At 39.5% G+C, this 27,471-nt stretch overlaps 1 protein-coding gene across 4 annotated transcripts in view; it reads left to right on the top strand.

Moving 5' to 3' along the window:
- CCDC3 (coiled-coil domain containing 3) overlaps positions 1-27,471 on the top strand; it is a 195,341-nt gene that overhangs the window by 76,944 nt on the left and 90,926 nt on the right. For all 4 annotated transcript variants that reach the window (XM_049624594.1, XM_049624593.1, XM_049624595.1 and 1 more), the window contains one exon: positions 1,078-1,252. In XM_049624594.1, the coding sequence (XP_049480551.1) occupies positions 1,078-1,252 (175 nt within the window). The remainder of the gene's footprint in view (positions 1-1,077; positions 1,253-27,471) is intronic.

Here is a 27,471-nt window from a genome sequence, read left to right as displayed (position 1 = left end):
CTTCTTTCTCTTTGACATATTTACAAAAACTTAGGGCAGAAATACAGAGTCAACTGGTAGTCTGACAGATTTCCATTTCACAGAGCTGTGTTGCCCCGAAGTGTCCTAACAACTGCATACAAATCATTCCTCCGCTGTTACTCCGGACCCAGTGAGGCAAGAACAGATTCTGGGCACTGTCACTGGGGAAAGCGGCAGTGGCCACTCCCTGGTCCGCCCTACACCACCTTTTTGTGCTGGAGGTTAACTTCTACCTGCCCTGTCTCTGCGTGATTTATCTTTGCAACAGGCAATTTGTCCTTTGTAAAAATGTTAACATCTGAACTGCACTCACTCCATGCCAGATACTTTTTCTTTCTCTCTTTTTTAAAACTTTTTTTTTAAATGTTTATTTTTGAGAGAGAGAGACAGAGCTTGAGCAGGGGAGGGGCAGAGAGAGAGGGAGACACAGAATCTGAAGCAGGCTCCAGGCTCCAGGCTCTGAGCTGTCAGCACAGAGCCCGATGTGGGGCTCGAACTCACAGACTGTGAGATCATGACGTGAGCCCAAGTCCGATGCTCAGCCGACTGAGCCCCCCCCGGGCGCCTCTTCACTTTACAATGCAGTTCTTATACTACCACCAAGAAGGTGCTATTCTCCTCCTCTTTTTACAGACTGGCACAGTGAAGCTTAGAGGATTTAGGAAATTTGTGTCTCCTGTCAGAAGACAAGTAGCAATGGCAGGATTCGAACCTTACAACTGGCTTATAACTGGTCCTTACAACTGGCTTTCCTTTCATCAAGAAACAAGGGACACCCTGTGAGAAAGGCCACTTGGGCGATATACAAATAGCCAAACACATATGCATTCCCTCTCCCCAACCCTTCACCCAAACTCATCTGTTGGAAGACCTTAAGGATAGATTCGTGTAATGTGAGGCAGAGAAACCATTAGAAATAGTAAGTCCTCTAATGAGAGCCATGTGAGACATGGTGGCGCAAAGGCAAGATTGTCACGGTCTTTACAACTGTTGATTAAAGCTGGTGTACGCTATGGCTGTCCAGTCTGCAGTTCTGCTTTTTTCCCCCCCCATTAGGATGGATGAAAATTATAACCTCTTGCCTCATGGAGTCAATTTCCAAGATGCCATCTTTCCAGACACTCAAGAGAACAGAAGGATGTTTTCCAGCCTTTTCCAGTTTTCGAATTGTTCTCAAGGGCAGCACCTGGCAACTTTTTCCAGCGACTGGGAGATCCAGGAAGACAATAGGGTAAGAAATGGCTGTGCCCTCTGTCACAGCAAAGTAATAGAAAAGCTGCATCTTGTCTGAATTTTGTGACCAAATGAGTCAAGAATACTCTTCCAGAAGCCCAGACCAAAAAGTATTCTCCCTCCCACTCCTCTGGCAGTTAAAAAAAAAAACAGAACACTGTTCATAAACTGTAGCTTCCTGAGGCTTTACTACTTGGTATCGGGATCCTCATAAAGTGAGAGAACAAGATGGAGTGAAGGTGGGCACAGTGCCTCAGTTTCCTCTCCTGTAAAATGGAAACAATCTACATCAGAGGGTTGATGCAATATGATTTAGCTATGTAAAAAAAAAATGAAAATATGTAAAGCCCTTAGCATAGTGCCTGACGGAGTATGTACTCAATACATGAGAGCTGTTATGACTATTATATCATTAATGTTATTGATAGCATAAGGCTCTAGGCAGTCTTTTAAAGGAGAAGAAAAAGTCCTCAAGGAAATGATTGCTATAGCTAATACTTCTTTGATGGTTAACTCTATTTGTTAAGATGTAGAGATACAGGGTGGCCAAAATGGTTGTGGAATGTAAAGGTTAAGATAGTTTTGGGTAAAGGGGTGCCTGGGTGGCTCAGTTGGTTAAGTGTCCAACTCTTGATTTTGGCTCAGGTCATGATCTCACGCTTTGCAAGACTGAGCCCTGCGTTGGGCTGTGCCAAGATGGCGCACAGCCTGCTTGGGATTCTCTCTCTCCTTTTGTCTCGCCCCCTTCCCACCCGCCATATGAGCACGTGTGTGCGCGCATGTGCTCTCTCTGTCTAAGAATAAACTTAAAAACAGTAATTTGGGGTATGAAAATATAAAAGGGATCTGTCCATCTGGGACAGATACCAGAGTTGGGGGGAGATTTTGAAGACTGTCCCTTTCCCAAATAACATTGGCATATTTGAGCTGGGATGATTGTGGGTCTGGCTCAGTAGAGGAGGTGGCCAGTCCCAGTCTCTTAAACACATCCGAGGTGTTTTTAAGGCAGTGTGACAGACTGACTTCTGGGAGCGTTCTGATGTGGGGTTTTGGGTATCCCACGGGACAAGGACTCATATTTTTTGAGTTAATAACCTAATTTGCGCATGTTGAGTGGCTCACGAGGGTCCCCGAATCTAGAAGTATAAAATGGTAGTCAGTAGTTTCTCTCTCATCTCTGACACCCACCCACCCATTTCCCACCTACCCTTCAAGTAACTCCTGTTACTAGTTTCTTATAAATGTTTAATGAGTATTTTCATCCAAGAAAGAATTCACACTTGTATATTGACTGTGTTCTTTTACGCAAATGGCAGCCCACTCTATACACTTTGCTATACTTTGACTTTATTCACAAATGGATCTTGAGGATCTTTCCATATCAATGCAGATCAAGTTGCCTTAAAGAGCTGCATAGTGTATTCCATTGTATGCATGTCACCGTGTGTGTGTGTGTGTATATATATATATATGTGTATATATATATATATACATATATATATACACATATATATTTATTAAATATAATTTATTGTCAAATTGGTTTCCATACAACACCCAGTGCTCAACCCAACAGGTGCCCTCCTCAATGCCCATCACCCATTTCCCCCTCTCCCCCACCCCCATCAAACCCTAGTTTGTTCTCTGTATTTAAGTTCTCTGTTCTCCCTCTCTGTAACTTTTTTTTTTTCCCTTTCCCCTCCCCCATGGTCTTCTGTTAAGTTTCTCAGGATCCACATATGAGTGAGAACATATGGTATCTGTCTTTCTCTGCCTGATTTATTTCACTTAGCATAATACCCTCCAGTTCCATCCATGTTGCTGCAAATGGCCAGATTTCATTCCTTCTCATTGCCAAGTAGTATTCCATTGTGTATATAAACCACATCTTCTTTATCCATTTGTCAGTTGATGGACATTTAGGCTCTTTGCATAATTTGGCTATTGTTGAAAATGGTGCTATAAACTTTGGAGTACATGTGCCCCTATGCATCAGCACTCCTGTATCCCTTGGGTAAATTCCTAGCAGTGCTATTGCTGGATCATAGGGTAGTTCTATTTTTAATTTTTTGAGGAAACTCCACACTGTTTTCCAGAGTGGCTGCACCAGTTTGCATTCCCACCAACAGTGCAAGAGGGTTCCCATTTCTCCACATCCTCTCCAGCATCTATATAGTCTACTGATTTGTTCATTTTAGCCACTCTGGCATGAGGTGGTATCTCAGTGTGGTTTTGATTTGTATTTCCCTGATGAGGAGTGACGTTGAACATCTTTTCGTGCACATGTTGGCCATCTGGATGTCTTCTTTAGAGAAGTGTTTATTCATGTCTTCTGCCCATTTCTTCCCTGGATTATTTGTTTTTTGGGTGTGGAGTTTGGTGAGTTCTTTATAGATTTTGGATACTGGCCCTTTGTCTGATATGTCATTTGCAAATATCTTTTCCCATTCTGTAGTTTGCCTTTTAGTTTGGTTGATTGTTTCCTTTGCAGTGCAGAAGCTTTTTCTCTTCATGAGGTCCCAATAGTTCATTTTTGCTTTTAATTCCCTTGCCTTTGAGATGTGTCAAGTAAGAAATTACGGTGGCTGAGGTCAAAGAGGTTCTTTTCCTGATTTTTCCTCTAGGGTTTTGATGGTTTCCTGTCTCACATTCAGGTCCTTCATCCATTTTGAGTTTATCTTTGTGTATGGTGTAAGAAAGTGGTCTAGTTTCATTATTCATGTTGCCATCCAGTTCTCCCAGCACCATTTGTTAAAGAGACTTGTCTTTTTTCCATTGGATATTCTTTCCTGCTTTGTCAAAGATTAGTTGGCCATATTTTTGTGGGTCAAGTCTGGGTTCTCTATTCCATTGATCTATGTGTGTGTTTTTGTGCCAATACCATGCTTTCTTGATGATTACAGCTTTGTAGTAGAGGCCAAAATCTGGGATTGTGATGCCTCCCACTTTGATCTTCTTCTTCAGTATTACTTTGGCTATTTGAGGTCTTTTGTGGTTCCATACAACTTTTAGGATTGCTTGTTCTAGCTTGGAGAAGAATGCTGGTGCAATTTTGATTGGGATTGCGTTGAATGTGTAGATTGCTTTGGGTAGTATTGACATTTTAACAATATTTATTCTTCCAATCTATGAGCATGGAATGTTTTTCCATTTCTTTGTATCTTCAATTTCCTTCATAAGCTTTCTATAGTTTTCAGCATACAGATCTTTTACATCTTTGGTTAGGTTTATTCCTAGGTATTTTATGGTTCTTGGTGCAGTTGTGAATGGGATCAGTTTCTTTAGTGTCACAATATATTTAATCAAGCTCTCTGTTAATAGGTGGTTGGGTTAATAGGTGGTTAATAGGACATTGCTATTACAGAATGCAGACATGTATGATATTATACATACCTGTATGTAGGATTGTAGGATTGCTGAGTCCAATTTTTAGCAAATACTATGTACCTAGTATAAAGCAGCTGCTGTGTTAGGTGCTAGACTTTCAACGTTGAGCAAAATACAAAGTCCCTGATCTCCTAAAGCTTATAGTCCTATTGTTGGTGATTGACACAATCAAAAGACCCCATTAGTGACTTCATAATTTTTAATGGAAGCAAATGATCCAAAAAATAAATAAAAAGAGAGAATCTGACTTCGACTTAAGGGTTAAGAAAGTCTTCTCTGCTGAATTGATACTGGAGCTAAAATGTGATGGATGAAGTGACCTCCTAGTTAATGTTGGGATCAGGGAGAGATGAGTGTAATCCAAAGGAGGACAGTCTGTGGAGAGAGGCCCTGTGGTAGCATAGTACATGGTGCATTTGAGGGCATGAAAGAAAGCTCCTGTGTCTGGAGCAAAGGGAGTAAGAAGGATGAGGCAAGAGCTTGAGGCAGTGCCAGACCTAATGAAGATTTGGGTTTTGTTCTGTGAATGGGAAGCCTTTTGTGTTCTGAAAGGAGGGGTGATGGGACCAAATTTACATTTGGAAGAAACCAACTGGATTGGAGGAAATACAAATGATGTGGTGAGAACAGGTAGTGGTTATAAAGCTACCAGATAGTTGCTGGACTAGGGTAGAGGCAGTAGGGATGGAGTAAAGGAGGCAAATTGGAGAGTGATTTGGGAAATGAAATTAGTAGGTATTGCTGATGGTTTGGTGGGAAAGGAGGTGGGGGAGGGTCAAAGATAACTCGTGTGTTTCTGGCAGGTAAACCGCATGCCAGGACCAACACTGAGAAATGTAGGCAGGAAAGGTTTGGTGGAGGAATTCATATGGCAGATGTTGGACACACTGAGTTTCAGTGTATTTGAACCATCTGAGTCATTTTGAGCCAAGTGAGATCTGGAATAGGTGGTTGCATCTCTAAGTTTGGAGCTTTGAGAAGAGCTCTGAGTGGAGTATAGACCTTTGGGACTTAACAATAATTGGGTGTCCGTTGAGACTGAATATGAACGAAACTCCCAAGGGAGAGTACATAGGAAGAGCAGAGCATGGGCCCTAGGGTAGGACTAAGCCTTGTGGGATGCTAAACCTGGTTGAGAAGGAGCAGTCAGAGAGGGAAAGGGAAAACTAGGAGAGTCAAGGATACAGGGTATTTGCATAAGTATGAGTGATTGACAGAGCCAAAATCTGTTGAGAAGTCAAGTAAATTGATGACTGAAGAGCAACCTCTCTTTGGTGGTCTAAATGAGAACCTAAACTTCCCTAAAAGAGGGAGTAGGGTTATGGGGGATGAGTGAGGGTGGACAACTCTTTGATGAAGTTGGCCTGTGGATGGCTTAATACATATAAGGGTGCAGATGATAGGGCAGAGTAGTTGAGGGAAGGTGTCTTGTTGTATTTAAAGATGGCGGCCATTCTGTTCACACCGCTTGGTCTTTGTTTTCCCACTCTGGAGACATTGCCTGCTCAAGTAGACTAAACTATCCAAGGGTAGGGACATCTATTTTATTTACTGTTGTATATTTGGTCCATTTTTTGTGGGCCTTAAACATTTGTTAAATGAAAACTGTTTCTCATCCAGAGATATCTAATGTCCAGAGAGATCTCTGTCTCTTTCTGATTTTCTAAACTATCTAAAATCCATACACAGTAAAATTTGCTCTCTTTATATGCTGTTACAAATTTTGATAAATGCCCATGGTTGTATAATGACAACTACAACCACAGTGCCGAAAAGTGCCATCACTGCAAAGAGCCTCACTTCTGCCGTTTTTTGGTCAGACCCTTCCCTAACCTGAACTTGTGGGAACCACTGAATTGTCCTCCAACACTAGTTGTGCATTTTCCAGAATGCCGTATGAGTAGAATGAGTAGAATCATATAGTACGTTGCTTTTTTTTTTTTTTTTAGTTTGGTTGCTTTTACTTAGCATAATGCACTTGAAATTTGTTTGTTTTGTATTTATTCATTTTTTTTTAATTGCTGAGTATTCCATTGTAGGGAGGTACCACGGTTTTAATGATCTGGTCCTCAGTTGAGAAGAGACTTTAAGTTCACGATTTTAGGCTATCGGAGCATCCATAAAGATCCATGTACAAGTTTTTGTATGAACGTCAATTTCAGTACGTTTTGGGTAAATACCTAGGATAGGTTCACTGGGCTAGAAGGTAGGTATATGTTTAACTTGGTAAGAAGCTACAAAATTGTTTTTGAGAGTGGCTGTGATGTTTATTTGCATTAGCAATATACGAGAGCTCCAACTGTTCTTCTCAGTACTTTGTATGGTCAGAAAATATAGACATTCTAATCGGTGTGTGGTGGTATCTCATTGTATGTTTTTTGTTTGTTTGTTTTAGATTCCACATGTAAATGAGATCATGGTATTTGTCCTACTCTAACTTATTTCGCTTAGCATAATGCTCTCAAGGTCCATCCTTCGTCCGTTGTTGCAAATGGCAGGTCTAAATAATCCTTTGTTGTATATATACACCACAGTTTCTTTATCCCTTTATCTGTCAATGGACATGTAGGTTGTTTCTGTATCTTGGCTCTTGTGAAAACTGTTGCACTGAATTTTGTGAGTGCAGATAGCTCTTTGAGGTACTGAGTTCATCCAATTTGGGTTTATACCCAGAGGTGGGATTGCTGGACCTCATGGTAGTTCTATTTTTAATTTTCTGAGGAAGTTCTGCATTGTTTTCCTTAGTGGCTGCACCAGTTTACATTCATATTAACAGCATATGAGGGACCTACTTCTTCTCCACACCTTGCCAACACATGGTATCTTCTAGTTTTTGGATAATAATTGTCTTAACAAGCTTGAGGTGCAAACTCATGGTGCTTTTGGTTTGCATTTCCTTGATGAGAGTGATGTTGAACATCTTTCCATATGTGTTGGCCATCTGTATGTCTCTGGAAAAGTGTCTAGTCAGGTACTTTGCCCATTTTTAAATTGGATTGTTTTTTGGTGTTATGGGAGTTCTTCATGTTTTGGATATTAACCCCCTATTGGATAGATCATTTGAAAATATTTTCTCTCATCCAGTAGGTTGCCTTTTGATTTGGTTCACTGTGCAAAAGGCTTTAGTTTTATGTAGTCTCATTTTTTTTTATTATTTAAAAAAATTTTTTTTTTCAACGTTTATTTATTTTTGAGACAGAGAGAGACAGAGCATGAACAGGGGAGGGGCAGAGACAGAGGGAGACACAGAATCTGAAACAGGCTGCAGGCTCTGAGCGGTCAGCACAGAGCCCGATGCGGGGCTCGAACTCACGGGCCGTGAGATCATGACCTGAGCCGAAGTCCCGAAGTCAGACGCTTAACCGACCAAGCCACCCAGGCACCCCTAGTCTCATTTTTAAAATTTCTGCTTTTGTTGCTTTTGTCTGAGGAGACTGATGGAAAAATATACTGTTCAGATTGATGTCTAGGAGTTTACTGCTTATGTTTTTTTTTAGGACTTATATAGTCTCAGGGCTTACATTTAGACTTTTTAATCCATTTAGAGTTTATTTTTGTATATGGTATAAGAAAGTAGTCCCGTTTCATTCTTTATGTTACTGTTCAGTTTTTCCAACACTACTTATTGAAGAAACCATCTTTTCTCTGTAGTGTATTCTTGCCTTCTCTTTTGTAGATTAATTAACCACATATGTGTGTGTTTATTTCTGGGCTGTCTATTCTGTTCTTTTGATCTGTGTGTCTATTATTGTGCTTGTACCATACTGTTTTGATTACTATAGATTAGTATGAGATGTGGGAAGATGATACGTCCAGCTTTGTCATTCTTTATCAAGATGGCTTTGGCTATTCATGGTCTTTTGTGGTTCCATACAAATTTTGGGATTGTTCTGTTTCTGTGAAAAAGTGCTGTTGGTGTTTTGATATGAATTAGATTACATGTGTAAATTTCTTTGGATAGTATGGACATTTTAACAATACTTACTTTTCCAATCCATGAGCATGGTATGTCTTTCCATTAATTTGTGTTCAACTTATTTCATCAGTGCCTTATAATTTTCACAGTATAGACGTTTCAACTTCTTGGTTAAATTTATTCCTAGGCATTTTACTGTTTTTGGTGTGACTATAAGTGGGGTTGTTTTCTTAATTTTTCTTATTGTTCATTATTAGTGTATAGAAATGCAACAGATGCCTGTATATTAATTTTGCATATTAGGGTTTTCTATATTTAATGTCCTATCATTTGCAAATAGGGAAAGTTGTACTTCTTCCTTACCAGTTTGGATGCCTTTTGTTTCTTGTCTAATTTCTCTGGCTAGGACTTCCAGTACTACGTTGAATAAAAGTGACAAGAGTGGTATCCTTGTCTTGTTCCTGATTATAGGGGAAAAGCCTTCAGTTTTACGTTGTTGAATATGATGTTAGCTGTGGTTTTTCATACATGGCCTTTATTATGTTGAGGTATGTTGCTTTACTCAGTTTGTTGAAATTCTTTATCATAAATGGATGTTGAATTTTGTCAAATGCTTTCTCTGCATCTATCGAGATAATCTTATTTTTATTCTTTTTGTTAACGTGGTGTATCATGTTCAGTTTTGTGGGTATTGGATCATCCCTGGAATAAATCCCACTTGATTGTGGTGAATCGTCCTTCTAATTAATTTTTGAATTGAGTTTGCTAATAATTTGTTGAGGATTTTTGCATCTATGTTCATCAAGGATATTGGCCTATTGTTTTTTAATTTATTTTTATTTTTTTTTGTTGTTGTTTGTAGTGTCTTTGGTTTGATATCAGAGCAATGCTGGTCTTGTAGAATGGATTTGGAAAACTTCCTTTAGTTTTTTTGAATAGTTTGAGAAGGATAGGTATTAACTCTACTTTATTTTTTTTTAAGATTATTCTAAATGTTTTATTTATTATTTTGAGAGATAGAATGAGTGGAGGTGGAACAGAGAGAGGGGGAGATAGATTCTGAAGCAGGCTCCAGGCTCGGAGCTGTCAACACAAAGCCCGATGCAGGGATCTAACTCAGCAACCGTGAAATCATGACTTGAGCTGAAGTCAGACATGTAACTGAATGAGCCACCCAGGTGCCCCTAACTTTAAATGTTTGGTAAAATTCACCTGTGAAAGTGTCTGGCCCTGGACTTTTGTTTGGGAATTTTTTTATTACTGAGTTAGTTTCATAACTGAGTCTGTTCAGATTTTCTGTTTCTTCCTGATTCAGTCTTGGAAGTTTGTATGTTTTTAGGAACTTCTCTGTTTGTTTTAGGTTTTCCAATTTGTTGGTATATTATCGTTGGTAGTATTCTTACCCTTTGTATGTTTGTAGTGTTAGTTGCAACTTTTGTTTCATTTCTGAATGTAAGTCTTCTTTTTTCCTTGATTTGGTTAAAGATTTATTAGTTCTGTTTATGTTTTCAAAGAACCAGTTCTTAGTTTGATTGATCTTTTCTATTGTGATTTTAGTCTCCGTATCATTTATTACTCCTCTGATCTTTATTTCCTTCCATCTACCAACTTAGGGCTTTGTTCTTCTTTTTCTAGTTGCTTTAGGTATAAAGTTAGATTGTTTGAGATTTTTATTTTATTTTCTTTTGACATAGGCCTGTGTTGATATAAACATCTCCCTTGGAAATGCTTTTGCTATGTTTCCTGGATTTTGGAACATTGTGTCTGTAATTTCATCTGTCTCTAGGTGTTTTTTGATTTCCTTTTTGATTTCTTTCCTGACCCATGGGCGGGTTAGTAGCATGTTGTTAAGCCTTCATGTATTTGTTTTTTTCCGATTTTTTCTTATAATTTCTAGTTTCATACTTCTGATGTCAGAAAAGATGCTTGATAGGAATTTAGTCCTCTTAAATTTATTGAGACTTGTTTTGTGGCCTAACTTGTGATCTATACTGGAGAATGTTCCATGTGTACTTGAAGAGATTGTATATTCTGTTGTTGGATGAAATGTTCTATATATGTCTGTTGAGTCCATCTGGTCAAACATGTCATTCAAAGCCACTGTTTCCCTATTGGTCTTCTGTATGGTTGATGTGTCAATACTGTGAATGGGGTGTTGAAGACTCTCAGTGTATTACTGTCAATTTCTTTTATGTCTATTAATATTTGCTTGATGTATTTATGTGCTCCTATGTTAGGTGTATAGGTATTTATAATTGTTATGTCCTTTTATTGGATTGATTTCTTTATCATTGTGTAATGCCCTTCTTTGCCTCTTGTGACAGTCTTTGTTTCAAAGTCTGTTTTGTCTACTAAGTATTGCTACCTTGACTTTTTTTTTTACTTTCCATTTGCATGGAATATCTTTTTTCCATTCCTCCACTTTCAGTCTGTAGATGTCTTTAGCTATGAAGTGCATCTCTTATAGGCAGCATATAGATGAGTCTTACTTTTTGAACCATTCTGTCACCTTATGTCTTTTTATAGGAGCATTTAGATGACTTACATTTAAAGTAATTCTTAGTAGCTATGCGCTTCCATTTTGTTGACTAGTGGGTTTTTTTTGTAGAATTTTATTTTTTCAAGTATAATTAACCTATAGTGTGATATTTGTTTTAGGTGCGCAATATGATTCAGCAATTCTATACATTCCTCAGTATTCATCATGATAAGTGTACCCTTAATTGTCTTTAATACACGCAGTCCCTCACCCTACTTTTCTTTGACAGCAACTGGTTTGGTATCTGTATTTAAGAGACTTTTTTTTTTCTCTGTTTTTGTTTGGTGGTTTTGTTTCTTAAATTCCATATATGCATGAAATCGTATGGTATTTGTTTTTCTTGGACTGATTAATTTCATTTAGCATTACACCCTCTAGATCCATCGACATTGTTGTAAATGGCAAGATATCCTTTTTATGACTGAGTAATACTCCTTTGAATATATATACCCCCACATCATCATCTTTTTTTTTTTTAATGTTTTTATTTATTTTGAGAGAGAGTTGGAGCAGGAGAGGGTCAGAGAGAGAGGGAGACAGAGAATGCCAAGCGGACTCCATACTGTCAGCGCAGAGCCTGATGTGGGGCTTAAACCCACAAACCAGGAGATCATGACCTGAGCCGAAGTTGGACACTTAACCAACTGAGCCACCCAGGTGCCCCTACCCCACATCTTCTTTATCCATTTGTCTGTGGATGGACACTTGCATTGTTTCTGTATCTTGACTATTATAAATAATGCTGCAGTAAACCTATATATCTTTTCAAATTAGTGTTTTTGTTTTCTTTGGGTAAATACTCAGTAGTGGAAGTACTGGATCATATGGTAGTTCTATTTTTACTTTTTGGAGAAAAGTATCTTTACTATGTTCCACAATGGCCGCATCAATTTGCAGTCCTTCTAACAGTGCACCAGGGGTCCTTTTCTTCCACATCCTTGCCAATACATGTTATTTCTTGTCTTGTTGATTTTAGCCATTCTGACAGGTGTAAAGTGATGCCTTTTGTGGTTTTACTTTGCATTACCCTAATGCTGAATGATATTGAACATCTTTTCATGTGTCTAGTGACCATTTGTATATCTTCTTTGGAAAAGAAAGTCTATTCAGGTTCTTTGCCCATTTAAAAAAATTTTTAATTAAAAAAATTTAAGTTGATTTATTTATTTTGAGGGGGGTGCAGAGAGAAGGAGAGACAGGATTCTTTTTTTTTAATATGAAATTTATTGTCAAATTGGTTTCCATACAACACCCAGTGCTCATCCCAACAGGTGCCCTCCTCAATGCCCATCACCCACCCTCCCCTCCCTCCCACCCCCCATCAACCCTCAGTTTATTCTCAGTTTTTAAGAGTCTCTTATGGTTTGGCTCTCTCCCTCTCTGGAGAGTGTTATGCTAAGTGAAATAAGTCATACAGAGAGAGACAGATATGATATGTTTTCACTCTTATGCGGATCCTCAGAAACTTAACAGAAGACCGTGGAGGGAGGGGAAGGAAAAAAAAAAGTAAGAAAGAAAAAAAAGAAAAAGTTAGAGAGGGTGACAAGATTCTAAGCAGGCTCCATGCCATCAGTGCAGAGCCCAAAGCAGGCTCCATCTCTGTGAGATCATGACCTGAGCTGAGATCAAGAGTCAGATGCTTAATTGAATCACTTAGGTGTGCCCCGTCTTTGCCCATTTTTAAGTTGGATTATTTGCTTTTTTTGTGTTGAGTTGTGGAAGTTCTTTATATATTTTGGATACTAACCCTTATTTGGATATATCATTAGCAAATATCTATTTCATTCAGTAGGTTTCCATTTTGTTGTTTCCTTTGCTGTGCAAAAGCTTTTTGTGTTGATGTAGTCCCAGTGGTTTAATTTTGCTTTTGTTTCCCTTGCCAGAGGAGACCTATCTAGAAAGATGTTTCTCTTGCCAATGTCAGAGGAATGATTGCCTATATTTTCTTCTAGGAATTTTATGGTTTCAGGTTTCACGGTTAGGTCTTTAACCCAGTTTGAGTTTGTCTTTGTATATGATGTTTTGTAGTTACTCTGTTGCTTTCTTCTCTTGCTCTTTTTTTTTTTCCTTTGTGCTTTGATGACTGTACTGTTATGCTTGGATTGCTTTCTCTTTATTATTTGTGTATCTATTTGAAGGTTTTTTGGTTTGTGGTTACCATGAGATTTATATATAACATCCGATGTATATAACAGTCTATTTTTTTTTAATTTTTAAATTTTTTGAGAGAGGGAGAAAGCACTTATGCAAGAGAGAGTGGGGGGAGGGGGAGATAGAGTGACAGACCAGGTGAAGCCTGATTCAGGGCTCAAACCCACAGACTGAGACCATGACCCGGACTGAAGTCCAGAGTTAGATGCTTGTTGGTGGGAATGCAAACTGGTGCAGCTGCTCTGGAAAACAGTGTGGAGGTTCCTCAAAAAATTAAAAATAGAACTACCCTACAACCCAGCAATAGCATTACTAGGAATTTATCTAAAGGATACAGCAGTGCTGATTCATAGGGGCACATGTACCCCAATGTTTATAGCACTGCTTTCAACAATAGCCAAATTATGGAAAGAGCCTAACTGTCCATCAGCTGACAAATGGATCAAGAAGGTTTATATATACAATGGAATAGTACTTGGCAATAAGAAAGAATGGAATCTTCCATTTACAATAACGTGGATGTAACTGGAGGGTGTGAGGCTAAGTCAGAGAAAGAAAGATTTTATATGTATTCACTCATATGTGGAATTTGAGAAACTTCACAGAAGACTATGGGTGAAGGGAAGGGAAAAAATAGTTACAAACAGAGAGGGAGGCAAACCATAAGAGATTCTAAATACAAAAACTGAGGGTTAATGAGGCAGGTGGGGGAGAGGGGAAAATGGGTGATGGGCATTGAGGAGGGCAATTGTTGGGATGAGCCCTGGGTGTTGTATGTAAGCGATGAATCATGGGAATCTACTCCCAAAGCCAAGAGCACACTGTATATGCTGTATGTTAGCTAACCTGACAATAAATGATATTTTAAAAAAAGAGTTCGATGCTTAACTGAGCCACCCAAGCACCCCTAGAACAGTCTATTTTAGGTTGTTGGTTCCTTAAGGTCTAACACATTCTAAGAGAACTATGTTAAAATCCCCCCACGTTTTAGGTAATTTGTGTCCTATATTACATGTTTTTATTTTGTGTATCCCTTAAATAATTGTTGTAGATCTACCTGATTTTGCTGTTTTTTTTTTAACCTTTATGCTAACTTTATAAGTAGTGAATATAATATCTTTACCCTTTTTTTAATTTAAAAACATTTTTTTAATGTTTATTTTTGAGAGAGACAGACAGACAGAGTGTGAGTGGGGGAGGGGCGGAGAGAGAAGGAGACACACAGAATTCGAAGCAGGTTCCAGGCTCTGAGGGTGTCAGCACAGAGCCTGATGCGGGGCTCAAACTCATGAACTATGAGATCATGACTTTAGCCTGAGTCGGACATTGAACTGACTGAGACACCCAGGTGCCCCTATCTTTACTCTTGTTTGCATTTATCAATGGGAGTTTTTTCTCCCACAGTTTTCTTATGCTTGTTTATGGCCTTTTCTGCTTAAAGTACCTGTAACATTTCTGTAAGGCCACTTTAGTGGTGATGAACTCCTTTATCTTTGGCCTGTCTGGGAAACTCTTTGTCTCTCTGATTCTGAATGGTAACCTTGCCAGGTAGAGTAGTCATGGTTGTAGTGTTTTCTTCTTTGAGCACATAGATTATACCTTGCTCTACTCCCTTCTCGCCTATAAAGTTTCTGCTGAAAAAATCTCATGGTCTTACAGGTGTTCTCTTGTACATGACCAGTTGCTTTGTTCTTGATGCCTTTAATGTTCTCTTTTTATCTTTCACTCTTGACCTTATAATTATTATGTGTCTTGGTGTGAATATATCTGGATTCATCTCATTTGTGGCTGTCTATAATTCTTGGCTCTGGATATTTGTTTCCTTCACCAGGTTAGAGAAGCTTTCAGCTGTTATTTCTTCAAATAAGTTTTCTGCCCTTTTTGCTTCTCTTTCTGGGAACTGTACAATGGGAATGTTAATCTGCTTGATGTTATCTCAGAGGTCCCTTAAAATATCTTCATTTTTTAAAATTTGTTTTTCTTGTTGCTGTTCCTCTTGGATGATTTCCACCACCCTGTCTTCCAGATCGCTGCTCAGTTCTTCTGTATCCTTTAATATGCAGTTAAATCCTTCCAGTAGGTTTTTCATTTCAGTTATTGTATTCTTCAGCTCTGATTGTTTTTTATATTTTCTCTTTGTTGAAGTTCTCACTGTGTTCATCCATTCTTCTTCCAAGTTTGGTGAGCATCTTTTTGATGATTACTTTGGCTACCCTATCAGGTACGTTGTTTATCTTCATTTCATTTGGTTCTTTCTTAGGTTTTGTTGTCTTCTTGCATTTGGAACATTCTCCTCTGCTGCCTCATTTTGCCTGGCTCTGTGTGTGTTTCTGTGTAGATCAGCTACATCTCCTGGTCTCAAAGGGTTGGCCTTATGTAGAAGGAGTCCTGTGGAGCCCAGAAGTGCAGTTCCACTGGTCATCAGAACCAGGTGTCCCGGGGTGTCCCCTTTGTGGGTACATGCACCCTCCTGTTGTGGCTAGGCTGAGACATGTGGGCATGCTGGTGGGTGGGGCTGATGAGTGAAGCTGGCTCAGAGTTTCACCTGTGGTTGCTGTGTGCACTGTTGAGTAGGGCTTCATCCCCTAGCCCTAGGCAGGGGCCGCTTTGGTGGAGCCCTGGTTCTGAGCCCATTACCCACATCTGGGGAGACAGGAGCCACTTTGTGGGGGTGCTGGTTCTAGTTGAGACCACCTACTAGGTATGGCAGGGTAGGAGCTGAATTGGGGGGGCATATCTGCCACAGCAGGAGCTGATTGGGGGGGGTACTGATTTTGGCCAAGGATGTGGGCTGGGTGTGGTGGGTGGGAGCTGGTTCTGCTAAGGCCACCAGCCAGATATGGAGTGGCAGGAGCCACATTAGAGGGTGGGGTGGGTGGGTTGGACAGGGCATGTTTGGGGTGCAATGCAGGGGTGACACAAGCAGTGCTAGCAAGGTAGATGGAAAGTGTCAGAAGTGGTGTCCATCCATGTCAGGCTAGCTAGGCCGAAGGAGGGCAAGAAAAATGGCACGTGCCAGCACTTAACATTCCCGGATAAAATTCCTGCAGATCCGAGCCTCTCTGGCACATGCCCTAAAGTTGGTCAGTTCCTGTCCTTCATGTATGGCCCAGGTGCTTTTCCAGCTGTTGCCTCTGTGCTGGGTCTTGGAGCAAGTGAGTTCGTGCATGGGCCCTTTAAGAGTGGAGTCTTAGTTTTCTAAAGCCTTTCTGTTCTCCTGGAGTTAAGTTCTACTGATTTTTCTAAAGCCAGACACTATGGTAGCTCATCTTGGTGCAGGCCCAAGTGGGGTTTGAACCCCTCACCTCTCATGGAGGACTTCAATCCCTGTACTGGTCCTTCTGCTTGTGGGTTGCCATGCTAGGGGTGTGGGTCCTGATCAGACTGTCTGCCTCTTCTATGCTTCTTGATGTGGCCTTTTCTTTATACCTTTGGCTGTGGAAGAGCTGTTCTGCTAGTCTTTAGGTTATTCTTAGACTCGTTCTACATGTAGTTGTAGACTTGGTGTGTTTGTGGAATGAGGTGAGCTCAGGATCTTCCTATTCTGCCATCTTTTTTTTTTTTAAGTTTATTTATTTTGAGAGAGAGGGAGGGAGAGAGAGGGAGGGAGGGAGGGGCAGAGAGTGAGAGAGCAAGCGGTGGGGAGAGAGAATCCCAAGCAGGCTTCTCACTGTTAGCGTGGAGCCCATTGTGGGGCTCTAACCCACAAATCGTGAGATCAGAACTTGAACCAAAGTTGGATGCTTAACCAGGTGAGCCACCCAGGCTCCACCTATTCTGCCATCTTGATCTTCATCCCACATTGTGTCCTTGATATCACCGTTTACTTTGACAAATATATTCATTAATATAATTGAGTTTTAGTTGTTTCTAATACTTCTATTTTTTAGCTTTTATAGAAGTCAGTGTAATTTGCTTACCACTGTTAAGTTACTACAGTGTTCTGTTTTTGTCTATATATTTACCTTCATGAGTTTCATACTTGTTTGTACTCCTAGGTTTCTGTTAAGTATCTTTTATTTCAACTTGAAGAATTTTTTTTTTTTTTTTTTTTTTTTAGGCAGGGGGTGGAATTTTTAAGCTCTTTTTTGTTTCAGGAAGTCTTTTTTTCACTTTTATTTTTTAAAGTTAATACTCTTGGCCATTTTTTTGTTTCAGTACTTTGAATATATCATCCTGCTTTTTTTTTTTTTTTTTTTTTTTGGCCTGCAAGTTTTCTGCTAAAAAGTCCTCTGATAGTCTTTTTGGGGAGGAGGTATATCAAGTCACTTTTGTTGTTGTTGCAACTTTGAAAATTCTCCCTTTCACTTTTGACAGTATGATAGTAATGTGTCTTTGTATGGGTCTCTTTAGGTTTATCTTACTGGTGTTCTTAAATTTCTTTTTTTCTCAATGTTTATTTTGGAGAGAGTGAGCAGGGGAGGGATAGAGAGAGAAGGAGACAGAGGATCTGAAACAGATTCTGTGTTGAGAGCAGAGAGCTTGATGAGGGGCTCGAACCCACCAACTGTGATATCATGACCTGAGCTGAAACTGGATGCTTACCCCACTGAACCACCCAGGCACCCCTATCTTATTGGTGTTCTTGAGATATCCTGGATCTAGGTGTCTGTTTCTTTGCCCAGGTTTGGGAAATTCTCAGCCATTATTTCTTTCAGTGAATTCTCCCTTTCCCTCTCTCTTGTCCTTTTGGGACTCCCATAATATATATCAGTTGGTCTTCTTGATAGTCTCTTAAGCTATCTTTGCTTTTCTTAATTTTTTATTGTTGATCTTTTGATTAGATGATTTCTGCTCACCTATATTCAAGTTTACTAATCCTTTCTTCCACTCCTTATGTTCTACTATTGAACCACTCTATTGAAATTTTCAGTTCAGTTACTGTATTCTTTAGCTCGAGGATTCCTATTTGGTACTTCTTTAATATTTAAAATAGCATACAGATCCTATACGTATTTTGTTGGATTTATACCTCATGATTCTATTTATTTGGTGTTATAAACAATGGTACTCTTTTTAATGTTTTTATTTCTAATTGTCTTATTGCTTGTCTATAGAAATACAATTGATTTTTTTTTTTCATATTAACCTTCTAACCCACAGTCTTGGTAATCTCACTAGTTCTAAAAGCTTTTTGTAGATTCCATTTTCTGTGTAAATGATGATGTTGTCAATGAAGAGTTTTATTTCTTCCTTTCTAGTCTGTATGCTTTTTGTTCTTACTGTCTAGGGTTTAACATATGAGCTGTGTAGCAATGGTGAGTGGACTGCCTATTTTAAGTATGTTAGGTACAGTTCTGTGGGTTTTGTTTTTTGTTTTTTGTTTTTGTTTTGTAGATAGGTTTTATCAGGTTAAGGACATTCGCTTCTATTTCTAGTTAGCTAAGAATTTTAACCAGGAGTTGGAAGTTTAGTATGCTTTCTGCACCTTAGATGATCATGAGATTTTTCTTTAGTTAATAAAGTGAACTGCATTGATAGTCAAATTCTGAACTACACTTACATTTTCAGGATAAGATCTATTTACATATTGGTGGACTTATTCTGCTAATATTTTGTTGAGCTTTTACACCTTAAAAAAAATTTTTTTTTTGTTATTTTTCAGAGAAAGCGAGAGAGAGAGAGAGAGGCAGAGAGATACCCCATGCAAGTGGGGCAGGGGCAGAGAGGGAGACACAGAATACCAAGCAGACTCCAGGCTCTGAGCTGTTAGCACAGAGCCTGACACAGGGCTTGAACTCACAAGCCATGAGATCATGACCTGAGTAGAAGTCAGATGCTCAACTGATTGAGCCACCCAGGCTCCCCTACACCTTTTTATGAGGAATATTTATAGTTGTCTTGTAACCACAGAACGGTATCAGGATAATCCTAACTTCACAAAATGAGTTTTGTTCCCCCCTCTTCTTGAATGAGATTTTAGATAAGATGTTTTGGATGAGATTGTGTAGAGTTGGCGATTTTTTTTTGTTGTTGTTAAATATTGATTAGTTTGCTATGGGTCCCATAACAAAATGCTGTACAAGGGGTGGTTTAAACAACAATTTTTTTCTCTGGCAGCCCTGGAGGCTGGAAGTTAAGATCAAGGTGCCATCAGGGTTGGGGTTCTCTGAGGCATCCCTTCTTGGCTTGCAGATAGCTGTACTCTTGCTGCCTATTCACATGTTACTCTGTGTGTGTGAGCATCGCTGGTGTCTTTCCATGCATCTGTGATCTCCTCTACTTATAAGACACTAGTCAGGTGGGATTCGGGCACACCCTAATGGCCTTGTTTTAACTTAATGACTTCTTTAAAGGCCTCGTCTCCAAAAACAGTCCTATTCTGAGGTAGTGTGGATTAGGGCTTCAATATAGGAATTTTTCAGTGAATAATCTGGTCCTGGAGTTTTCTTTTGTTGGAAGGCTTTAAACTATTCATCAAATTTCTTTGATAGGTCAGTTCAGGTTACCTATTTCTACTTGCCTATATCACAATGACCGGGCAGACCTGAGACTTGGTTGGCCTTAGGACAAGGTGGGTGAGAAAAAAGAAAGAAGCAATCCAGAGACTTACTCCATACTCTGTGGTATGCTGTGTCCCCTTTCCTGGGTCTTCTGGATGTGAGTTAGGAATTTGTCCTGGAGTTGGTGCTGCCCCGTTGCATGATTCAGCCTCCTTTGGTTCAGGTTTCATTGTCTCTATTTGCTTAGTTTTTAGAGTCATCAGGTAGTTGCTTTTTGTCTTCTGTGCAGAGACTTTCTTTGTCATCACCAGGAGTCATAGGCTGCGTTCAGCTTACTTTTATCCTGAATAGCACCGGAAGTCGATGTTTCTATTTGGGCCCATTAGGGACATCTGGTCAAGCTTGGGTCAGACCTACTGCAGGGAGGGAAAGAACAGCATTTACTTGATTTTCTCATGATCAAAAGCAAATAGAAATGGGAAAGAGGATCTTTAGTTTTTAAACTGAGTTTTGAGTCTGCAATGAATCAAGAATCGTAAAATCAAGACAATACCACATCAGAACTCGAAAAGTGAGTCTCTTAAAAGTTAGTTGCAATGCAGGATCTGAAACCTTATCAATGAAATGTTTGCATTCCTACCTACAGGAAAGTCTGTCTTTAGTCTGTCTTGTACTTTATTTATATAAATAAGTGTTTATTTTTGAGAGAGTGAGCAGGGGAGGGACAGAGAGAGAGGGAGAGAGAATCCCAAGCAGGCTTTGTGATGTCAGCACAGAGCCCGATGCGGGGCTTGACCTCATGAACCACGAGATCATGACCTGAGCTGACACCAAGAGTTGGACACTTAACCAACTGAGCCACCCATACGCCCCCTGTCTTGCACTTTAAATGAATTTTTTTAAACCCGTGTGTGATTTTGTAATGTGATGAATTGACTATATGGAAAATCAGTTCACAGAGTGACACAGATCTTGCAGATTGACTTTTAATTGTATTTAAAAATCCTAATATCACCATAGATCTCGTGAAGAAAGTCTTTTAGCCCTGGGAAAATGTCAGGCACACAGTGTTAAGTTGGCCAAAATTCCAATTTTTGCTTGAAATTTGAATTTTATCACTGGAAACAAATACTATGAGTTTTTTTTTTTCTTTGCAGTGACAGGCTTACTTTATCCATTTTAAAGGAAATGACTATTAGATACTCAAATCTGAATAAGTATAGTCTGAATTTTTTTTTAAGTGAAAATAGTGTTTCGGGAAGAAAGCCACTAGATCAGCTCAGAACGCAATCACCTGAGTGCCTTTCCTCAGGATCATCTTTGTACTTTGATGAGTAGCAGTAGCATTTCTGATGTGTGCTTCTGATTTCTTCAGAGTATTAAAAATGTGTATTCAAGGGTCAGGATTTAATTAATGATTTTTACTGCTTTACCAAAGATGCTAATTTAAGCTTGCTTTTCTGCCTACACAGAGCACTGGAGATACAATGACTGTTAGAATTTGATGCTAGTGCCTTGATTTGCACCAGGTGCCAATGCTAGTCTTGATTCGTTTTGCTTCTGTACCAACATTGCAAATGTCAATCCATTGACAGAGACCTCTCGGTATTATTCTGAAGAAGGTTTGCTCCCTTGGATGAGCTGAAAGGATCTTGGGATCCCCCAGGAATCCTAATACTTTCAGAACCACTGCTATAGATAAATTCGATGACGGGGGAATGGAAGAGGAGGTGGTATTTGGGCTGAGTGTTCAAGTCTAACTGTGAAAGGGGTTATGTGACTTCACATGGAGGCCCAGAGTTTCACAAGACTTGGCGGATGCATTGATCTTGGGATGATTTCAGCAGTTGGGCACCCAGCATTTGAGAATAGTGGAAAAATGCATGGTTAGGGTTGGACCACCTTGTGGAAGGCCATAGATGCCTTTGGAAAGAATCCAGGGCTGGGGATTATGAGACACTACCAACTAAGTAATGTTAATCCTGGGCAAATCCATTTACCTTTATGGATCTTCATGCCTAGCACATAATTACTATATGCTTAATATTTTGTTCTTTGGGATTAAATTATATCATCTCTAGAAAATGAAGGTTTTTTTTTTTTTCAAAGGGTTCTTTAAACACTAAATGTTATTTGTGTTCTTAATATCCCCACTGAATCAACTGAGTCCAGATAAGTCTAGTGGAATGTGGGAAGACCGTGACAGAGCTGGAAGTGAGACCATGGTCTCCTGACTTCAGGTCCATTCTCTTTATGTTCTCCATCCTTTCTGCTCAGTGGTCTCCTGCCTCCCATACCTGCTTACAGAACAACTATTACTTCCCTGACCTGCTTTCTACTTACTTTCCTTCCTTCATCCAGCTGCTTTGGTTTGGTCTTCCAGTTATGCTACTAGACAAACTTCATTTTCTGGGTGGCATTATAACAAATACAATCAAGTAATTATTTGTGCAAATATTTGTTTAATATCTATGTCCCCCACCCAGAGTGTAAATTCCATATAGACTACTACTACTCATTGTAGTCCCAGGACCCAGCATGGTTTCCTCCCATGGTAGGCCTATATACTATTATAAATGAGGGGCTTATTAAATATCACATCAGGGATGAGGACAACAAAGGCTTTAGAAAGTCAGACAAAGAAGGGACCAGTAAGGCCTTGGGGTCTAGGAAGAGTTCAGAGAAGAGAGAGGGCTTGATCTGGATGTTGTAAGACATCCTGTAATAGATGGTTTTCAAAGTGCTTTTGAGGTATGTAGGATTCACTTACTTTTTAGGTGAAAATAATTAACCTACTCTCAGAATGTCATTACTAGGCCATTTCTTTGGTTAGAATGAGCCCAAACTGTGAAGTATGTAGAGTGGTGGGTCTTTTTCATTCATTCATACCTTTATCTGATGCATGTTTATTAAACACCCACTTTGCGTCAGGCACTGAGAGTTCAAAAGAGAATGAGAAAAAAAGAGCTCCCTGCACTTTTGAGGCTTACATTGCATCAGAGCAAGGGAGGGGTAGTCAATATATCAATCAATACATCAGTCAATATGAAAAATGTCAGATAATCCTGGGTGTTTGGCAAAGACGTGGCAAAGACGTAAGAGGATGGTATGATGGGGAGGAACAGGTAGCTACTTCAGGTTGGGAAGATAAGCTGAAATCTGAATCCCACAGGGCTAGCCATACAAAGATCAGGCAGACAAGAATTTCAGGTAGGAAAAAAAGCCAGTGCCATTGACATGCCTAGCATGCATGAGGGATATGAAAATGTGAAGGGAGCACAGTTGTTGGTGAGCGAGTGGAACAAGGTGGATTTGGAGGGGTCAGCGGGGGCCAGACTCCTTAGAATTTTCTAAACACAGATAGGAAGTGTATAGCCCTTTGTACTTGGGAGAGCCGTTGAATGGAACAATCTGATCTGAGTGATAAAAGCTTGATTAGGGAATAGCAGTGGGGCTGGAGAGAAATGGCTGGATTCTGGATGTACTTGGGAAGTAGAACATTTCTTTTCTTCCAATTTGTCCTTCATCAGTCCATTCCTCTGTCCCTACTTTAAGATATTTACTCTGTGTCCTGTTCCTACAAGGCCTTGGCCACTCCCAAGTGTTGGCTAAATACTCTATTTTGTGCAGCAAAATGTTATACTTGCTTTAAGATCTGCATCTATTAACTAATGATTTGCCTCCTTAAAAGAACTTTAAGATAAATACCATGTGATTTCACTTATATGTGGAATTTAAGGAACAAAACAAATAATAATAATAATAATAATAATAATAATTATAATGATAGCTAGACTCTTAAATACAGAGAACAAACTCTGGTGGGTGCCAGAGGGGAGATGGGTGGGTGGGGGGAATGGGGGATTAAAAGTACACTTAACATGATGAATACTGATATATTTATAAAATTGTTGTCATTATATTGTACACTTGAAACTAGTATAACACTGTATGTGAATTAAATGTGAAAAAAGTTTTAAGGTGACCGTTTGCATCTTGATAGGGCTTTAGAATGAGTCTTGGGTTCTAACTCTGCCTCAATACCAACTGTGATTTGAATATCATTTAACTACTCTGAACTCCATTCCCTTATCTACAAAATGGGTCTGATTATACCTACTATGCTTCATTCATGGCACTGTGATAAGTGAGATGACTTGTGTAAACATTGAAAGTACCAGGTATGTGTGAAACGTTGTATCACGGCTTTCATGCCCCTATATACATTCTCCTTCATCACATAGCACACAAGACTAAGAAGAGAAGGTCTTGAAGCAGACAGGCTTTGATTCCATCCACAAGAATTTTTGAGTACCCCCTCTGTTCTTTGCACTGTGTCGTGTATTATGGAGCTTGCAGAAGACAATTTGGAGTCTGAACTCCAGTGTCTACTTAGATCAAGTTAACCCATGTGGAAGGCTGGATACTGCTGCTGGGTCTTTTGAGATGGGAGGGATTTGGATAGGTGTAGAGGAAGGAGGAAGAGCATGAATGAAGGAAGGCCCAGAGTTTAGACTGAACATTCATTAGAGCACAGTAGAGCTGCAAGGCAGGGAACTGAGGGGAAAATGAGGATACACAAGTGAATGGGTCCATGCTAGAAATTCTTCACTCATTTTTTAAAATTTAAATCCAAGTTAGTTAACATATAGTGTAAAAATGGTTTCAGGAGTAGAATTTAGTGATTCATCACTTACATATAACACCCAGTGCTCATCCCAACAAGTACCCTCCTTAATGCCCATCATCCACTTAGCCCATCTCCCCCAGCCCCCCTTCATAAACCCTCAGTTCTCTGTATTTAAGAGTCTTTTAGGGTTTTCCTCCCTCTCTGTTTTTATCTTATTTTTCCTTCCCTTCCCCTGTGTTCATCTGTTGTGTTTCTTAGGATCTCACTCATATGTGGAATTTATTATATTTATCTTTCTGACTTATTTCACTTAGCATAATACACTCTAGTTCTATCCACATTGTTGCAGATGGCAAGATTTCATTCTTTTTGATTGCAGAGTAATATTCCATTGTATGTATGTGTATGTGTATCCTCTTTATCCTTTCGTTTCATTTGGTTTTGAGTAGGGGGAGTTCTCACTAAGAGGAGGATTCCCTATGACACGTAGAGGTGATGGCTTGTGGTTGTATTGTGCAGGCTGTCCATTCTTTTGGCAAAAGATACCATCAAACTAAGTGTTTCATCGAAACACAACCATTGCTCTTAAACACTGATGAATGCCATCACTATAGGGTTACTTTTTTTTAAAAAATGTGTTATTTTAGAATAATTACAGACTCACAGGCAGTTGCAAAGAAATGGAGAGCGGTATCTGGTATCCCTTACCTGTCCACCGCCCCGGGAACATCTTGGTTAATTATGATGCATTAGCAAAACCAAGTAATGACTGGTCAAGTCCACAGAGCTGATATGGATGTTACCAGTTATAGACTGCACGTATACGTATACAACTCTATGATATTTTGTCACATGGATAGCTTCCTGTCCTTACTACCACATTTAAGGTATAGGACTATCCTGTCACCCCAAGGCTCCCTTGTGTTACTTCTTTATAGTGATACCTTCTTTCTTGACCATTCCTGAACACTGGCAGCTACTAATCTGTTTTCTCCCCCTCTAGAATTCTGTTACCTTGGGTGTTCTGTAAGGAGTGCCACACCCTACGTAACTTTTTGAGATTGTCTTTCTTGATTCAGCATCATTTCTCTGAGGTAATCTGAGTTGTATTTCTTTTTATTGCTGAGTAATACTCTGTTATGGATATACCATTATTGTTCAACCACGCGCTCACTGAAGGATATTTAAGTAGCTTCTGGTTATTAGCTATTATAAATCTACTCTGAATAATCATGTAAGGTTTTTGTGGGGACCTAAGTTTTCATTTCTCTGCAGTAAATGCCCAGGAGTATCATTGCTGGGTCATATGGGAAGTTCATTTTTCATTTTAAAAGAAACTTGCAAACTATTTTTCAAAGTGGCCAAATCGTTTACTTTCTCACCAACAATAGGTGAGTGATAGTTTTTGGCATTACTACCAGCATTTGGTATTACCACTATTCTTGGTTTTAGCCATTCTGATAAGTGTGTAGTGCTATCTTTTTGTGGTTTCAACTTTTTATTTAATGAGCTGAGTGTGTATTTATTCACATGCTGTAAAATTCACCTTTTTAAAGTGTACAATTCATCATTGGTTTTTAGTATATTCACAGATGTTTACAACCATCCATTTCCAAAGCCTTTTCATTTTTTCGAAAAGAAACCTGGTTCCCACTACCAGCCGTTCCCAATTCTGCCCCCCTCCTAGCCTCTGGCAACCACTGGTCTGCAGTGTGTATGGTTTTGCCTATGTTGGTCTCTTCATATAAATGAAGTATTATGGCGGCCTCTTGTATCTTGCTGCTTTAACTTCACATAATGTTTTTAGGATTGATCCGTGTTGTAATATGAATCAGTACTTCATTCTTTTATAAGGCTGAATAATATTCCATTGTGTGGTTATACCACATTTTGTTCATCAGTGGACAGACATTTGAGTTTTCACTTTGGCCAGTTATGAATAATGCTGCTGTGAATATTCATGTACAAACTTTTGTGTGGACGTATATTTTCATTTCTCTTGGGTTTATGCCTAGGAGTAGAAATAGTAGGTCATATGGTATCTCTTTGTTTAGCCTTTTGAGGAACTTCCAGACGGTTTCCCAAAACAGCTGCTCTATTTTACATCCATTCCAGTGTATGAAGGATCCTATTTCTCCACATTTTCAACACTTGTTATTTGCCTTACTGATTCTAGCCATCCTAGTGGCAGTGAAGTAGTATCTCTTGGTTCTGTAAGTATTTCCCTAATAACTGATGTTGAGCATCTTTTCATATGCTTGCTGGTCAATAGTACATATCTTCTTTGAAGAAACGTCTGTTCAGGTCTTTTGCCCAGTTTTAATGGCTTGTCTTGTCTTTTTATCACTGGGTTGTAATAGTTCCTTATATATTTTGAATAGTAGACTGTTGGATCAGATTACAGCCTATCAATAGTAATGCTGTTGGCTAGAGATGTCTGAGGTGCTTGCCAGGTCTGTACTGCTTGTGGTGAGCCCCACAGACATGTGACCCTGCTGGAGCCCATGGTGTGGCTGGAATGACCCCTGTGGCTCTTACTAGGATTGCAAGGTATACCTCAGGGAACTTTGCTGGGGGAAAAACACCGAAGACTTATTATAGGTTCTGGAGAATACACATACACTGAAGGCCAGAAAGCAGGGTTACAGGTAGAAAGATAGAGGGAGGTGCACGTACCTGGGGCCCCGCCTTTATTAGGGTCCAAGGGCAAGTGGCTAGCATTTTGGAGTTTTATTCTTCATTGTGGAGTGGAAAAGAGCAGGAATTGGAGCACAGGAATGGGAAAATGGGGTTACTCACATGGTCTGAGTACCTAGGTTACCTAGGGCTTCATAAAAGGGAAATTTCATAATTGGGTAGCCTGATTTCTTACCTAGTTGTCTAGCTAGTATCTGTGTTATCCAGCAGGCAGTGTGTTTATTCAAGATGGATGTCTTTGAAATGGATGCCTTGGCAATCAGAATATTTATCCTATATTTTACAATAAAAACTTAATGTCAAGCACTTCCACTATGTAGACCATCATCAGATTCACGATTTGCAGACATTTTCTCTCAATCTGTGGGCTGTCTTTTCACTGTGGTCTCTAAAAAAAATTTTTTTTTAATTTGGAGAGAGAGCAAGCATGAGCCGGGGGGAGAGACAGAGGGAG

The sequence above is a fragment of the Panthera uncia genome, chromosome B4 (genome assembly GCF_023721935.1).
Source record: "Panthera uncia isolate 11264 chromosome B4, Puncia_PCG_1.0, whole genome shotgun sequence".
In the NCBI taxonomy this organism is placed as follows: domain Eukaryota; kingdom Metazoa; phylum Chordata; class Mammalia; order Carnivora; family Felidae; genus Panthera; species Panthera uncia.
The sequence above is the reverse complement of the archived record's forward strand: the minus strand, read 5'-3'. Positions and strand labels throughout refer to the sequence as shown.